The following is an 18,122-nucleotide window of genomic DNA, read 5'->3' as shown; positions in this document are numbered from 1 at the left end:
GCAGATAGAATGGAGTTTGGAAGTTCATTCAACCACCGGGGGGCAACAGAGGAGAAGAGTCTAGTCAGCGTCTTAGGACCCTGTTGTGAAGGTTGGATCAGACGCCTTTCATTGGCAGAGCGTAGTGTGCTGGATGAGAGAGTTAAAGTGAGGAGGAGCCGTTTTTGTCGCTGTTTTGTAAGCGAGCAACGTGTAACAGACACAAAAACATTTGGGTGAAATGGCCATCCCAAAACTGTATGCAGAGGTGAAATACAGCATTGCAAGAGTGAGAGGGAGAAAGGGAGAGAGAGGCAGAGATTTGCCTAACCTGTAACAGCTGGACATCCAGAGCAACAGATTCATACCTGACTGTTCTTCTTATGGCTACAATGAGTGGAGACTCAAACAAGCCACAAGGCAATGAATCTCTGAACTGTTAAAAAAACCCTCGTTGATTTTCCTTTGTTGTCCTTGGCCTTTTCATGTTGCTTGCATTGATACAGCTCCAGCACAACGTTATAGCACCAGGTATATGCAGTGAAGTTTTCAGCCTGTTGCATTGAACTGTGCGTTAACATTTTAGCAGGAATCCGAGGGGAAGCTTATAGCTTTTACAAATGATCTCATACGATCTTGAAAAATCAAACAGAACACCTTTAAAAATGATTTATGATGACAAACTGTACCAGGGTCTTCGGTGTTATGTCACTTTTAAACCATAGCCGGAAGATTTCTCTTGTGTTTGCAGTGCAGCCAGCATAGTTAACGGCTTAGTTTTATCTGCCTTCTTTGTTTGAACTTGTTAAACCACCACCCCTAAAAAAACATGAGCTGTGCATTAGAGGTGGGCAATATGGAAAAAATATCATGTCACGATTATTTTTTTTGCTAAATCACGATCACGATTTTTTTCATACTGATCTTAAGACTAATTTGCAAGTTACTGGCCAGTTCAACCAAATTGATTTCCCTGTATAATGTTTTTAAATGCACAAAAACTATGCTGACAATTTTAGTCTATTTGAAAAACATCTTTGTAGGAGAACACCCAGAACATTTTAGCACCAGAAACATCTATCATTGGACTAACTTCAGTTTATATATAATCAAACATAAATTCAGAATGTGTTCATTCTGTGACACATGATCAAAGTAAGTTTTACTGAAAGAAGAGTTTTATTCATAGAGGGGACGGGACATTGTTGACAGACAGATAGACAGACAGCCACCATGGTTACTCACTCTCACCTGCCTGTTGCACACAAAGTGTAACATCGTTTAGCCTAATCCCTATAACTTCGGTTATCACAACAGGTGAGCTTCGGGTGGAGAGGCTTGATAGTAACTCTTAAAACTGAGGGAGAGCAGAAAACACAGACAGAAACATTTTAAACACCGGGGTTATATCTCCCATCACTGTCTGTCTGCCTCTCTGCAGACTGTTAATCTCTCTCCAGCTAGTTAAACGGTTACTTGTGTCTTGCTCACGACGTGCCGGTATGGAAAAATATCAGAACAGTTGCATATAACCGGGATGGAGTTGTTTTTGCGGACTTGCTCTTAAGTTTCGTTTTCACCACCGCGGAGCAGAAAGGTGAGGGGGAGACGCGTCTGTGTAAGAGCATAAACTGCGGCATGATAGAATAAACACATAGGCCCATTTCTCAGATCTCTCTGCTTTGGCAGTTCGTCAGCACGTTTAAATTCTTCACGATCTAAGATCATTATATCGCACACCACTACTGTGCATATAGTTAGTATTTGTATAAGTTGTTGTAATAACAAGCTTGAAATTCATCCAAACTAGTCTTAAGCATCCTCGATGCTTTGTTGGCTCTGCCTAGCAAAATTCACAGACCTACGATAGCATGACAATGACGTAGCACGCACACACACATACTCAGGGTCCGAAATTCACTTTTTGACTCACCGGCCAAGGTGGCAGGTAGATGAAAAAATTCACAGGCCAAACATATTTTTTTACCGGCCAAATAACAAATTTTGTTTTTCTGTCCTATACACATCGGTTACGGTACAATTAATTGAGGAGGCATTACGTTTTGTTTAAATCAATAACACATTTAAGTCACAGATTCGATCATGTCATCAGATCAGGAAATTGAGAAATTGTAAAAACAAATATTTGCTGGCCTTTATTTTTTTCTTAATGTATTATTTGTAGGCAGTAGTTCCCAGACCCCCCCCCCCCCCTGCATTACAACATTACAGACTAAAAACAAACATCAATCAGAGTATAATAAATGATTAATCTTCAAAACAAGTTTTCTCCTGATTTAGCTTTGACAATATTAGACACTTAATATAATCAACCTGTCCATTATTTGACGTGTGTATATCTCTGACTGCTCCTGCTACACGTGGAGGAAGAGAAAAGTGGATCGTGCATTTAGCATTCGCTAGGATATCTAAAGTGTTTGTAACGCAGCGCTGTTTCACAGAGTCTGTGTGGAGATGTTAACAGACTTATAACATTACTATCACCAAGTTAGCTGCAGACACGGTGAGAGTGAATGGAGAAATGTCGAACCGACCGTTTGACCGGATCACGCGTGTTCCCGACTCGGTCCGTACGGATCACAGATCAACTGTTTGCTGAAGCACTAGAAGTAAACAGGTGCGCGTGGTGGCTGGCGCTCTGGTGTGTGTGTGTGTGCGTTTGCGCTGCAATGTATATTGGTGTGTCTCAGCGTACCCCACGATGCTCACAGTCATGACAGCAGAGAGAGGAGCAGGGAAAAGTAGCTGCAGGTAGTCTACATCAAATGTGCTTAATACTCAGCATAGTTTTTTTATGACTTTTTGATAAAACATTTACCTGCTGTAAACACTGAATTGCATATTCCGAGATATATTGATTTGACTCTAGGATCTGCTCCATGAGATCAGCCTATTGTCCCAAATACCTGATCTAGCTATTCAGTCAAGGATCAGACCAATATCAGATACCAAGATCGGATCATCACTTCATCAAAACCAGCCAATTATCTGAAATGTTTAATATTTCATCAAAAAAGGCCCACAAGGCATGATCTCTGTAACTTTTAAAGAGAAAATCATCTTTTTAAAAAACACAAATGTAACACTAGATTTTTGATTGTATGCAGCTCATCTAAAAGTGAACCATTCAAAGATGTGGCTGAGCTGTTTTTCAAGTCTAAATATAGACTGAAACAAACAGACATCATTGTAGTGTGGCTGCTTGAATTGGAAACCACTGTCCATGATTGACCAAATTTGCCACAATTCCAAAATAAAGATCAAGGTCATCTTACTATTTTTGATTGCACTACATTCCCCACAGAAAGATGGGTGCTGCAAAGCAATTCAGAAGACAGACATTGAGAATAAAAAAACTCATTGACCTAATTTGCAGGAAAGCATGGTCACTGTAAGAGCCAGAGTAAACAGGATATGAATGCTTTCTTAGGGCATCAGTAAAGTCGAAATATCCCAGAAATGAACAATGCAAACCACTAACACACTGTTAGTGCTAGTACATCTTCTTCACTGTTCATTCATAAAAGTAATCTTTAAAGGGCTCATCAAGAACCAAGAACCTGGTGCGTTGTGTTATTATAGCCGTTCTTTATCCTTTTTCTGCATAGTCACGCTGTATCATTCTGCAGGAAGGTCACAAGCTCTCAAATTTTCAGCCTTTAAACACACATGGCGGATTATCAAAGGCATCAGCCGTTACACACCGAGATACTGCACCCGGCATATCAAACAAAAACACTGCACTGCACACACATTCAGCTGCTGGCAAATGCTAGCACATGTTGTGTAATCAGTAGGCTCCACCCTCTTCACACAATGATATACACACATGCACAAACGCACACTTGCTGGGCCTCTCAAAGGCGCAGATATTCAGCCGATGGAGCCAACTACAGATAGGCCCAGGCCTAGCTGTAGGCAGTTCATATCATAAAAGGCACCAGAGCTCAGTCATGTTTGAACATCTCCTCAATAAATGAGTTTTAAAGATTGAAGGGAAAGTGATAGAGCAGAGTTTAAAGCTGTCTGAAATAGAGGAAACAGATGATCCGTTTTGTTTTTAGCTCCGTTCTGCAGGATTTTCCCCATCCATTATAACCTTACAATGTTGTTCTATTTGCAATATGACCACGTTAGAACAATCTATAAACAAAAACTTTAAATTTCAGCAATTTTTAGGTAACAATAAGCACCAGTAGTAATTGGTTAAGACAAAAGACGCGGGTCTCTGTTCTGCTGAGAGCGAAAGAGTCAAATAAAAACTGTAACCGTTTTGGGGATTTCCCTAAAGATACTGTCTTATTGTGATCACTCAAAACAAAAAGAGGAACTATACTGAAGTATTAAGTAAAAGGTCAACACCAAAATTCATAATAAGTGCATTCTTGGAGGAATGCTAGGCTGTTATAAGGAAGGTATTTAGGACACCACCTTTAGGACTCACCCCTTTCTTTAAAAAAAAAAAAAAGAGCCCAAATAATCAGGAGCTGAGGCTCACACTTGGGGGAATTTTGTTTATCCACCATAAGATACCTTAGGTCATGTTATTTTCATATTTTTTGAGTAGAACGATAATTGCTAGATTGCTCAACCCAACCACCAACACCTGATTTTCCAGGTCACTTTCCAGCCTAGTGGTGGGCGATAGAACGATCTTAGATCGTGAAGGATTTTAACGTGCTGACAATTTGCCAAAGCAGGGACATGGTAGAACCGGGCTAGTGTGTTTATTCTATCATGCTGCAGTTTATGCTCCGACACAGACGCAGCTCCCTCCCTCCTTTTTTGCTCCGCAGCAGTGAAAACAAAACTTAAAAGTAAAGTCCGCAAAAACAACTCCATCCCAGTTATATGCAATTGTTCTGATATTTTTCCAAACCAACACGCTGTGAGCAACAGTTAACTTATCTGCATAGTTTGCAGTTAAGTTTACATCTCGGACAGCAACACAAGAAACCGTTTAACGAGCTGGAGAGACGTTAACAGTCTGCTGAGAGTCAGACAGAGCAGAGCTCAGACGGTCAGTGATGGGAGATATAACCCTGGTGTTTAAAATGTTGCTGTCTGTGTTTTCTGCTCTCTCTCAGTTTTGAAGAGTTACTATCAAGCTTCTCCACCTGAGGCTCACCTGTTGTGATAACCAAATTTATAGGGATTACACTAAACGACGTTACACGTTGTTGCAGCAGCCAGGTGAGAGTGAGTAACGACAGTGACTGTCTGTCAATCAACGTTGTCCCGCCCCCTCTATGAATAAAACTCTTCTTTCAGTAAAACTTACTTTGATCATGTGTCACAGAATGAACACATTCTGTATTATGTTTGATTATAAGCCTATATAAACAAAACTAAAGTCCAATGATGTTGTAAAAAACAAAGCCTATGAACAAAGGCTGCAGAGCCGATATGAAGCTACAGCTGTAGGAATTCTGCAAGGCTAAATAGAACAGAAACACAAGAATTCAAAGTCTACATGTTTTTAAATGAATGCATCACTGCGTGAAAATGTTCCTGTTGAACATAAAAAGAGGACACATAACTAAATCATAATTTTAAAGTGGTGAGGAAATTGTGTATAAATATTGACCAAATTGAGGAATAGATGTTTCTGATGCTAAAAATGTTCAGGGGTGGGACCTCCAGGCCTCCTACAAATATGTTTTTCAAATAGACTAAACTTGTCAGCATAGTTTTTGTGCATTTCAAAACATTATATAGGGAAATAATTTTGGTTGAACTGGTCAGTAACTTACAAATTAGTCTAAAGATCAGTATGAAAAAAATCGTGATATTGATTTTGCCAAAAAAAGAAATCGTGATATGATATTTTTCCCATATCACCCACCTCTATTCCAGCCCTCCACCTTTTATTTCTATTCTTACTAATATAAATATATATATAAAATCAAAAATAAATTATGGACAAATTATATCTGTCAGTCACTTAATGCACCTGAGAAGACAAATGTGGTATGTTGTACAAAAAACCCAGCATGTTATAATGTAACATGAAAAGCTAAAGTAAAACAAACCAAATGTAATGAAAAAGACACACCTATAGCACACCAGGGAATACGTCCTTACATAATTGTTCCTGCTGTACAGCACCTTGGTCAATACCATTTTCTCTAACTAAGAGGCTTAAGAGCTGTCTGCACAACCAATGGTTTGGTATCAGGTAAGTAGAGTAGGTAATGTAGGTCCCCACTGTGTGGGTGATCACTAAGTCAGGAAATCTTAGTAAGGTTCAGAAATAATATAGCGGATTTGAGTGACTGAACATTAGGTTGTAAAAATGATGTTAAAATTGCTCATTTTAAATCAATCTTTCCAGTCTGCACCTTTTGAAAGCATACTTTAGACACAAACCTGCTTGACATCCTCGCAATCTTGAATGTCTTTGCTATATGAACATCTGCCTGAACTGTGCATGTAATAAAGTAAAAGTGACTGCAAAATGTGCCAGTTTATGCATCCAGTCAATCAAGCCAATCTGGTAAGATTAGATGATAAATGCCAACACCAAATGTTGGCCAGATAGAAAAATCTAGTGAATGATAGTCATGTCATCATCTTTTAACTGAGTTGGCTGAAAATTGGGCTGTAAATCCAATTAATTTTAACACGTCTCTAACTTCATTTCAACTGCAGGGTAAGCCACAGGTGAACTTTTCACTTATTGGTTTCCCATTGGCAAAAGTTGAATGTGTGAATGGAATGTAGTGAATGTACTTGGTACTTTTTTGTATTTCTTGGGTCTTGTTTTCAAAAGAGCTGAGATATCTGTAAACAAGCCAACCTAAACCAACATCTCCGCTGACATGAGAGCATACACTTTTAAATTGTAAAAAATAGACCAGTATTTTATAAGTACTTTCGAGCCATTGAGCAGCCTTTTTACAAACCATCAAGTCAAAAGAATTTCTCTGTAAATTGGCTACTTTGTATTAAAAGGGGGCTTCTACTTTAGATTTTGATCACCATGCCAGCATGTACTTGCCACTGCCAGCTGTCAGTTGCTACTGGTAACAATCTTTTGTTTTCATCTCGTAACATTATCCCACAAACTCTGTTTCAGAGTACTGTGCAGGGTCCGTAAAATGCAGACATGACCCCAAAACAAAAGTTTCCTGTTTGTTGTTTGGCCTGACTCATACAACATAACAAATGCACTAATCAACATGTGTAGCCAATAAAAAGATACACATAATTCAGTTATGCAGATGATTAGTATACAAGTGTGATTTGTGTTTTTATTTATTTTTTGTAATGTTTGGCTATGTGTTGAGGTCAGAGACGCATCTACTGACTCTTGGAAGTGTGTTTTATTTTATTATAAAGCAACTGAGTCAGAATGTCTCAATGCAAAATTTTGAAGAAAAACAAATGCCAAGTGTAATGTTTTAGATGGAGGGGAAGAAGTTGAACCAATGTAATGGAAAGCCAATTTATTTAAACTTTTTATTTTTATAATAAAAAAACTGAAGAATCTGAACCATGGGTTTTGTAAACTTCTACGTCACTATAAGAGACAGAGTTACAACACTACCGCTCCCCTTGTTTTTGTCTTTTAGTTATATTGTTGTAGCAGTTTCTGCCAATATCATCAGCAAAAAGTCAAGCCAACATTGAGGGGGTGGTATTTGTATTACAGGAAGAAAAGGAGAGAATGATCTGGTACCAAAATCGAGTCAAGTTGAGTTTTACTGAGCCTTTACATGCAATTGAAAAGATCCTTTAGTAGAGGTTAAGAGATGCAGCTTTCTCTTCGAACAAAATTACAAACACATGTGCCATGTGTCGCTTTAGTGTAGAACACTAGAAAAAAACAAAACTTTAGTATCTCAGTTACTGCAGAAAATAAAATAAATATATATATATATATATATATATATTTAGGTCTCAATGATGCAATCAAAATGTAAAGTGGTACATATACATTTTTACCCTTAAGTAACTGCAAGAATCTGTGCAGCGATATAATGCAATATTCACTACTTGCCTCTGCTCAGCACAACTTTTGGGACAGTGGAAAAATCCCCACTTGTTGTATTATTAGTGGCCATGTAAAACTTGCAGCATTGTCAGCCCATCATGTAATTTTTCATATCAGCCCTGTTGTGGTGTATTGAATGAACACCACACACTACAAAATCATGATTGGCGAAATGGGTTAATTTGATTATGTTGAAATAGAAATCCACTATATGCAATAATCTACACTATAGCTTAGTAAACCCTCAATAATGGTTAAAAGGTATCATGCTTCAACCTTATTAGCCATTTTGATAATGGAGTGTCTATAGTCTCTGAAACACTGGGGCAATGACTACAAACATTTTCGTTTGTTTTAGAATCTATTTAAGTACACACTAAAATATTGAAGAATACAATTGGGTGACTTTATTACATTTAAACTCTTATCATCACATATGTAACTATTGTACAACCTTAATAGTTAAACCTAATACCTGTTAACACATTGTAGCAAGCAGAGCTTCTATTTCTGTGATCTCATCAACTACTGAATTTAATACAGACTCTAAAAGAGAACAAATAAACATCAATTTCAACTATTTAAGCACATTGAAATTATAATGATTTGCATCTCCTGGCCATCAAGGATTACATTTGATTATTTGGAGTCATGTGATTTTGATTTGTAATATAATAATGTGTTATACAAGTATATGCATATATGGATTTATATACATGAAACCCTAAAACACCCTGTATTCTTTTCGTTCAAAGCCAGCTGAAAAGCTCTCTAATATGAATACATCTACAACCATGTGGTAATGTGTGGTTACTAATAAGACAGAAAAAACAGACTGATGCAACAACCCATTAACCACACAATGAGCAGTGAAATTAACAATGGCAAATGGATTACATTTGGTAAGCTTTCATGATTGCCAAATTCAAAACAGACAATTTTCTTTTGGCATCTAGAAGTGTGTTGTATACAAACACTGATAGTGGCTGATAGGTTTTAGAGACTGCTGATATGTAAAATATAATACCAATGATATGAGGCTGATTGTTTTTTTTATTGTCGCTTATTGGGTAGATTTTTCTTTTTTAAATCAACATAACAAGCTGGCTCTCCAGATAACTGGGATAATTAAATACATGTAAGCTATGTTTTCCTTTAGGTGTTTTTGACATGATTCTTTTTTTTCCCCATCAGTAGTGCCTCGCACCACAACAGCACAAATGAGAAAAAAAAAAACTTGCAATGACAAGAATTATTATGTTAAACTATAAAAAAAAAAACTAGTTCCCATCCCTGGCTTTAACAAGCATGTCCCTATCGAAGGCATTGTCTTTTCCCCTAAACAGGGCATACTAAAATATTTTTGCACATCAGACAAATGCTGCTGGATTAAGAATCCTTGATGTTTAAATAATGTGTTATTTGTTTTCCTACAAATAATAATACTTTACATGTTTTCATATATTTGTCTAGTGACGTAAAGGGTCATAGCAAAAAATAAAAAAAAACATCTTATCAGTACATGGGTACTGGAACATGTTTTAGTATTGCTTTTGTTCAAAAGGTTTAAATCTAATTTATTTAAAATCTTTTATTGATTATTACACAACACATCTATTAAAATGTAGGTTTTTTTTAATATAATGTTGACGTTTTGTTGGTTCAGAGCGGTCGTTGAACGGACAGCCATCTGAAAACAGGCAGCTTTTGTATCAGGCAACACACCCCCAAGATGTCACAGACATAGGCTGGGAGGCGCAAGCTCATGGTTTTTCAAGCCAAGCTAGCGCCTTTTGGAAAGGGTAAACACACCAATATTTTAGACTACTTTAGATCCAAATTATTACTACACGTATGGCGGCATTAAAACACGATGTCGTTGCAAAGCATATTGCAGAAAACACCCGCCTACTTCACGGTAATGTCGTGCTTGCCTTCAATGCACAGCCAGCAGTATGTTGCTGAGCGCTAAAATGTTAACTAAGCTCCGGTTAGTAAACATAATGAGCCAAAGTGTCGTTCACGATTTGCCATGAAATTACTTACACGTGCAATGTCACTCTGCGCCAAAACCATAAAACGATACTCGAGTTCATATTTAAAAAAAAAAAAAAAAAAAAAAAAAGACAATATTAATCAGGAAAGCTGAGCACAGCCCGAGACAAAAGCCCACTGCAGCCCCCTTTTGCTGCCCTCACAACGATCCCCCCCTCCCCAGCGCTTTAATCTAGCTAGCTAGCTCGTTTCAAAGCCCTCAACAAGCCTTCTCTTGGCTGGGTGGCTAAACCCAGCTCACTCCGTTTCACTCCGACATTTTCCATCGCGCTTGTATGCTCCCTGCCTTTAAAAAAAGCAGCGAGCCATTAAAAAAAAGAAGCAGAAACGCGTGAAATAAAACACTCAGTGCACGTGGCACACAACTATACCAAAAAAAAAACCCACGCACACATAACAGTCCCGTTTTCTTACGCAGTTTACTTTACGTTAGCTCCACATTAGCCTGTTCGCCGCCGTACAACTTAGCCAGACGTGCTAACGCTCACAAGGATTTTTTTTTTTACCCCTCTAAAACCGACGTAGTGAAATAAACCTCGAGTTGATCTTACCTTTACACAGGGGGTTCGCGTTCTCCTTGAGTCGTTCGGGTTCAGCCGTGTGTTAATATTGCGCAATATAAACAGTTATTTCCTAAATATTGGACGTTAACGGTAGCCTACGGCTGTGTGACGTTCATCGCTCGCTTTTTGAAAACATCCCAGCCGTTCGTCGCCCCGGTCCTCTCGGAGAAAAAGCCCAGCAAAACATGCAAGCCGCGTTCTGATTGGACGAGAGGAGTCATGTGACCGCTTGAGCCCCCCCCCCCCCCCCCACCCACCGTGCTTTGTAAGCTCTCCGTCTGCTGGATAGACTTGCGATATGGGTGATGTGTCAAACGGTTTTAACTCTTATTCCACCGACGCCGTGAGTAAATCCGCAACTGTTATGTTAAAAGCGTATTGTAAATGCTTTTCGCGTTGTTGGGGGTCAAAATGGCGCAGAAGAACAGCCGTTAACGTTATTTTTTTTGGTCTGAAAGGACTGAAGAGGGGAGAACGGTAAATGGGCGCTTGACGTCATCTTTTCCGCTGCTGTGTTGCGGTCAGGCGGAACTTTCTCGAAGATCACGGCTGAGGTTTGTGGTGGAATGGCGGCTCTCTTTTCTTGCGCGACGTCATATTTTGGCCACCAACTAATTAATAAACCTGTTTGCGCTGACTTTCGCCACTTTAGCCCGCCAGCATTAGTGCATGAGCCACTCATGGGCCACCTTTGAATTGGTTGCGCAGTGACATTTGCATCGTGGTGTCAATGCGCATGCGCCACTATGCATAATATTGTATGTTGCGGAGCAGGCTTGAAAAGTGTCGGGAGGAAGCCAGCGTGGGGGAGGGGCGCCGGCTAGACACGAAACGCCACCGGGGCGTGATGGAAATGACAGTAGCAGTTGTAGGACGTAGGACGGGGACTATGGCAAGAACATGTAAAAGCATGCCCGGATTAACACAAACTGGGATCTGAAATTCATGTATTATTCAAAATATTAATTTGTGATTTTTACATGTGCCCTTTCGAAAGTGCTTATTTTAGGTCCATGAGATCACAGTCTGATACGAGAGTAAATTAGATTTTTGACATTAGGCTGAAACCGCCAATTAATGATTTCCAGATTTTTGTTTTTGCTATGTAAATTAAATCTTAAGATATATTTGTTTTTAAGACTAGCTTATACTTAAAATGAAAAACATCTTAAATGTACTTCTTGCAATATATAATGTAAGGTAAAACCTCATTTTTGCTTTTTTGCTTCTTGAATATTATTTCACAAGGATTATCTAAATTGTGACATAGGAGTAGTCCTTAAAACGTTGTAGAAACCCCGTCTTTGACATGTATTCAAGCTAATGGAATTACATTATCTTTGATATCACTAAATTAGATATACTTCCCAAAAAACAATTATTTTTAAATGCTTTGTCATCAAGAAGTATTGATTTCAGTTTTGGGCATTGACAAATATGCAAACAATAACTGCAACAACTGTCCATGTTAAATTAAATAGTTTCTTCAAAAGTATTAGTATGACTTTTCTGTTAAACTGATCATTAAGTTAAACACTTTAAGAGAACATGACAGAGAACCGCTACGACAATGGAAACTGTCAATGAGCTCTTTTTATGTTTGATCACAGAGAGACACTTGGGGCATGGGTACATGAACAGTTTATTTACACAATGTGTTTAATTAAACATAATATCAGCTTTCAGAGACAATGGACAAAATGTCTACAGGTCGGCCCTCACGCCGAAGCCTGGTCCTGTAGGAGGCTCTGTCAGGGAAGTCAAGCCTCCTGCGGGCTCACATGAGAAACGCCCATTCCTACAGAAGAAGAAAAAAATTAAATAAAATGAGATCTGTAATCGAGCAGAAAAATATAAGTTCATGTAGGTAATGGTATGTTCTGTACCTGGGCCCAGGTGGTGGAACTCTGCCTGCTACGAGTTCATCTATGATGTCCTCCATGTCCTTAGGTGTGAGGTCCTCCTGGAAATACATGAATGGAGGATAAATGATTGATGAAAACGAAATAGACCTTCTTTTCATTACACTGTAAGTGGTGTCATACTTGCTTTTGAGAGCTTAACAGTTTTTTAACTTTATTCAAATATGAGCACATGCTCTTCCTTATTCATTTCCATGGATGGAGTGTCTAGGGAGGAATGTGGATGCATTACTTGCAGTGTCGTACAAAATAGCAAGAAGCTCTTATTTAAAAAAGCAAAATGTTTAAAGCATTATTTAGTCAATAACAAGTAGTACACTGTAAGTAAAACACATCCGGCTTGCTTGATATGACCACTCAATTTTAGAAAATAAGGTTTGCTGTCACAGATTATAAGAAACAGAATATTTGATTGCTGAATTTTGCTTTCTTTCAAAACCTTATCTGTTAAATTAAGTCAGCGTGCTGCCCTTTTTATTTTTGTCTGGAAAAACTTTGAAGCAGGCTGCATGATAGGAACTTATTGATCAAATATTAACAAACTCAGTTCAAATCCACTTCTGAAGTTTTATAATCCATTCTCTCTGCTTTCTAGGATTTAAAGGCTGTAACAGGTTTTACACGTGCTACAGTTTACAAACAGTATCATAATGGCTGCAAGCAATTCAAAGTACTTAAACTTAATCCCTAACTCAATAGTACCCTATTCTTGTTCTTGTTCCTCATATTTGCATTTACAAAGTCACTCACTCGTGCTCAGAATGCAATGACCAAGTTGTTTTCAGATTCAATCTAACCCCAAATTCATGAAGCAAGATATTGATAAAACATCCGCCTTTTACCCAAAACAGGCGAGTCATGAACAAGACCAACCATATTATTATTGATTTAAGAATAAATGATGTCCATTCTCCCATCTTTTCATTTTATTCTAGCTGCTCATATGTAGACTGAACCGCACCTGCACTGGCTTCAAAACAAAAAGTTAAGATAGGTTTGAGAGTTGTCGCCTCTACTGTACAGAGTTTCTTTGCTAAACTTAACCCAGGTTATTTAGCTTGGTTTATTTGGCCGCACAGCGTAGCGTAGCACTCACATAATAGTTGTCATTGATCTGGACCATTGGAGCATTGACACAGGCCCCCAGGCATTCCACTTCTATTAGCGTGAACATCTTGTCTGGAGTAGTCTCTCCAACCTTGATACCTGTGGAGAGGAGAAACAAATGAGGAGCTGCTTTATGTTCAGCTAATCCCCTCTGATAAACTGCAGGTTTTGTTACTAAACCACAAATGTTTTTAATGCTGGCATTTCGACTTTACATTACACAGCTCTAGCACTATGTGCAGGTTGGAACACAAAGAATAACCTCCCTATATGGTTGAGTAAAAGAACAAACAAATCTGGGTGTGCTTTATAAAATGCCACACAGACTGAAGAAGGTTAGCAGTCGTCAGGCTTTCTTTCAGTCTTGTATGTCTTCTTTTTGCTGCTACAGAGTGTTGTGTTTAAAATGTCTCTATTTTTGTTTGTTGTCCAATCTTTGTTTATCACAAATATACACAATAAAGAAATGTTTTTCTTATCTGCGTTTACATTTCTTCATTCATGTTCCGGTGGTAAATTAAAATGGCTCTCTTACCCAGTTTCTTTTGGATGGTCTCCAGGATGCTGTCTGAGTTGCAGAGCATGCAGGGTGTTGTTGTGCAGATTTGAATGAAGTATTTTCCCACGGGCTGACGTAGAAACATTGTATAAAATGTTGCAACTTCGTACACTCTCATTGGAGGGACTTCCAGCACTTCTGCGACCTGCATGAAAACAATTGTAAACATTCAATGAGCTTCTCGTTACACGGGAAATATCACACACTGTTCTACAAACATGAAGTTCAACATAGGATTAGAAAAGTCTAGAGAGCATCAGACATCTGTAAAACAAATTGTAGAAGAATCACTGTACCTTATTCATAGCGGAGATGGGGAGCCATCCATGTTGCCTCTGGGCTACGTCCAACACTGGGATGGTGGCTGCTTGCTTGTGTCCAATCGGGTACATTGAAACGATTGCCTCAATCCTCTACAAGCAAGGGGAGAAAAATAAAAACATACAATTAAAGTGAAGCTACTCAAGATTAGATCACATTCATCTTTTGTACTTTATATGTTGAGCCAGACAGTGCTATCAAACAATGACTGGACAACATTATGACCTACAGTTATTATTGTGATGTAACAAATAATCCTTATTCTTTGACCCTCCATTACAGCTGTATATACCTATTTATCATGATATGGTAAGAAATGAACCCTGTGTCACCTGTCAGGCTTTCAGATAAAGAGAGATTTTAAGAGAGATAAAAAAGAACTGTCTGAACCCTAACCCAAAATTGAAGGGGGTGAGACTTACCGGCACATACAAATCTAACTACATTATAGTAAAAACATTTATATGGAGTACAGCAGAGTAAATATATAAGTACCATCATATGCTTCAAATGAATCAATATTAGTACATCCTCACCATGTTCTGATGAAACATGTCAACCTTACCTTTTTGTTCTCCTCAGTGAACTCAAAGGGAGTGTCAGGGTTGTTGTCAGGAGTATCTCTGTGCTGAAAAAGCAGAGACCACAGTGTTAAAGGACAGTTCATATTTTTCAAACCAAACATGAGTGATCCTCATCATCAAATAACTTTTTAAAAGGTATTTTGAGGGCTTTTTATGGCTTTGTTAGAGAGACAGGATACTAGTAAGAGACAGAAATCAGGGAGAGCGAGACAGTGGGGAATGACATGTGAGAAAGGAGTTACAGAATGGGATTCGAACCCGAGCGGCTCACTTAGAGGACTACTGTCTCTGAACATGGGGCACATGAACTAACCACTAGACCATCGGCACCCTATCTTTAAATAGAATTTATCTGCCAATGGGTATTAAAAACTATCTAGCAAGGGATGCATTTTTACACAACAGCTACCATTTAATGAGCGGTATCTAACCGTTTCAGCTCAAATAAGAAGAACCTTATATGTAAGCCCAGAGGAGGAAACAGGTGCTGTTCTCAGACCACAGAGACAACTCCACAACAGATAACAATTCTTTTTGCCTCTGTACATACTGCCCCCTTGTGAGCAGTAAACAACCTTTATGCAATTAAAAAAGAACAACCATGGTGGTGTTTAGTTAAAGCTTTCAGAAACAACAGTCCTGATGGAAGAGGAGTTCAAAGATAATGCCAATTAAAGACAGACAAACATCTTCACCATCAAGAGACATTGAAACCATGGCATGTTTCCATTGCACAAGAAAATCACCCATGGTGCTTTTGTGGCAAAGAGTTGCTCCAATAGGTTCCAGATGAGGCTCTTGGGATAAATTAAACGCTTTCAGAAAATGAGCAATACCTTTAGGACTATTTCAGCATTAATGGAAGGCTACAAATATCTTATCTCCATGCCTTGTTAACATTGACCCATTAGATTAGATCCACTGTTTTATTTTTACTCAAATACAGAAAATATAACCACCGTAAATAAACAAGTAACACAGATTATAACTCAACTGTGGCTGTGAAAGATTTCCTTTATTTATTTTTTTATTGTGTTTAAGAACTAAATTTATTTCTCAAGAGATATTTGTTTTACGTAAGTTACATGGACAAAAATACATTTGAAAAGATGCATTCATTAACATATTCTCAAACTAAATGTAAAATTTTGCCTGAACTTTAAGATATCCAAAAAATGACATTGGACTTATGCTTTAATATAATACAAAGCACTGGTTTCCATGGCAATAATCAGTTAACAATGAGCATTAAACTAAATGATTGGAGCATAATAAAGACATATTAGATTTTCTATTTCGATGACTCAATGTTGTTCATTTCCAGTTGATGTGTGAGTTTACATCTTATCCATATACTACTAGTCACTTATTTGAGAGCTTAACTAATGTCTGCCCTACAAAATAGTTAACAACTAATATTTTGGTCTTGATAACAACATTTTAGGACCACATATTTGGCAAAGTCTGACTGAAGGAGATTGATTGACAATCAGTAATTATTATTTCCAATATCCCCAGATTTGTGCTGTTCTCATTGTAGCCCAATGCATCTACATAGCTAAAAAAACAACAACAATAGAAAAAAACACTTCAATGCTCAAGCAGGCTCCATGTGGCCAACCTGGCTACTTTGTATCCCTCTTCTTCTGCACATCTCTTGACATTACAACTCACCACAAAGATGCCACCAGCTCCAGCACGTACAGCAGAGCGGTGCAGACTCCGGACCTGTCTGGCCTGAAAATACAAAAAGAAAGAAGACAAATAAATGACCTATTTCTGCAACTTTTGGTGGGTATGTCTTGCGTTGAGAAGAAACCCCTTTAAAAGGGCTGTTAACTGTAAAGACTGGATCAAAAAAACAAACTGGCAACATTTTAATTTTGTAGCTATAAACCAGGGATGGGCAACTTCGTTCACAGCAAGGGCCACATTCATTTAATTCTCACTGCCAGAGGGCCAAATTGTAGCATACAAAAAACGATTAGTCAATTATGTCTAAAATTAAACTCAACATATACCAGTGATCAAATATTATTATAGACATATTTCTGGTTTTCATGATTTCATGGCAGATTTTGTCATGTTTTCTTCATGTTTCCAATTAATTGATGTGTAAAAATTGACCTGAGGGCCACGTTGAGGGTTGATGGGGGACCGCATGTGGCCCCCGGGCCACCAGTTGCCCACCCCTGCTATAGACAACATGTCAAGTCCATAACTTTATATTACTAGACATAATCAAAATAGATTAAAAAAAATATCACTAGTCTCTACATTTCAATATGAAATAATAACCCAAATGCGAATTCAATTAAAGCGATCAACTTCTGGCTATTCTTATATTACTTTAAACCTTTGTAATTATAAGAAGACAAAAACCATAGCAGTACTGGACACGCGTTAACAGCTCATGCAGCTCATATATAGTGATTAAACACCTCTGCCTAGCCTTGTTGTACTGTACCTTACTTTATACACATTACAGGCGAGTTACGTGTTTTAAAACGTGTTCTGTCTAAATATAAAGGGACATTTAAGTGATGGGAAGAATAATGTAATTCACTCTAATATATTATCGCTTATTTCCATACTTAACTTATATTTGCATTGCCTGTTTTGTCCAAAGATCACCTTGCAAACATTTGACAGACGCTAAGTGAGCTAACATGCTAACGTTACCAAACGGCCTGCTTGCCCTTGTGAAGAGTCAAGGCATCCTAACTCCTAAAAACACATCAGACATCTAAACTTTGACTCCTAACCACAGACAATATCACACACTTACCGTCTGCGATACTGCAGAGCGAACTACAGAAGACAGAAACATTTTGGGGCTTGAAGTTTGGTCCCTGTGTCTTAGCAAATGGCCGAGACAGACACGGGCGAAATCAACACAAGCGCTCACGCTCGATTAAGAGGGTCTGACGTGGGAAGCTACGTCAGTCAGTCGCGTTGCGACTAAAATCGATCCCAGATTGAAGTTTGAGCTAAAAACAAAAACAAACGATGCCC

General features: G+C 38.3%; 2 protein-coding genes across 5 annotated transcripts in view; both read right to left on the bottom strand.

The window, feature by feature from the left end:
- The window catches only part of ankrd12 (ankyrin repeat domain 12), a 35,169-nt gene extending 24,399 nt beyond the window's left edge, over positions 1–10,770 (bottom strand). For 2 of the 4 annotated variants that reach the window (XM_020627084.3, XM_020627191.3), the window contains exon 1: positions 10,603–10,770. The gene's annotated coding sequence lies outside the window, so the exon portion shown is untranslated. The remainder of the gene's footprint in view (positions 1–10,602) is intronic. The other 2 variants (XM_020627141.3, XM_020627271.3) reach the window with 1 other exon arrangement.
- Positions 10,771–12,238: 1,468 nt separating this feature from the next.
- Positions 12,239–18,054, bottom strand: ndufv2 (NADH:ubiquinone oxidoreductase core subunit V2). Its single transcript, XM_020630256.3, has 8 exons — positions 17,896–18,054; positions 16,782–16,844; positions 15,089–15,151; positions 14,499–14,615; positions 14,179–14,347; positions 13,633–13,742; positions 12,501–12,577; positions 12,239–12,412 (listed from the first exon to the last, which is right to left on the bottom strand). The coding sequence occupies exons 1-8, from the start codon at positions 17,935–17,937 to the stop codon at positions 12,319–12,321; spliced, it is 735 nt and encodes a 244-aa protein (XP_020485912.1). The 5' UTR covers positions 17,938–18,054; the 3' UTR covers positions 12,239–12,318.
- Between the last annotated feature and the right edge of the window lie 68 nt (positions 18,055–18,122).

The sequence above is a fragment of the Labrus bergylta genome, chromosome 4 (assembly GCF_963930695.1).
Source record: "Labrus bergylta chromosome 4, fLabBer1.1, whole genome shotgun sequence".
Classification (NCBI taxonomy): Eukaryota; Metazoa; Chordata; class Actinopteri; order Labriformes; family Labridae; genus Labrus; species Labrus bergylta.
This window is presented reverse-complemented; position numbering and strand designations above follow the sequence as displayed.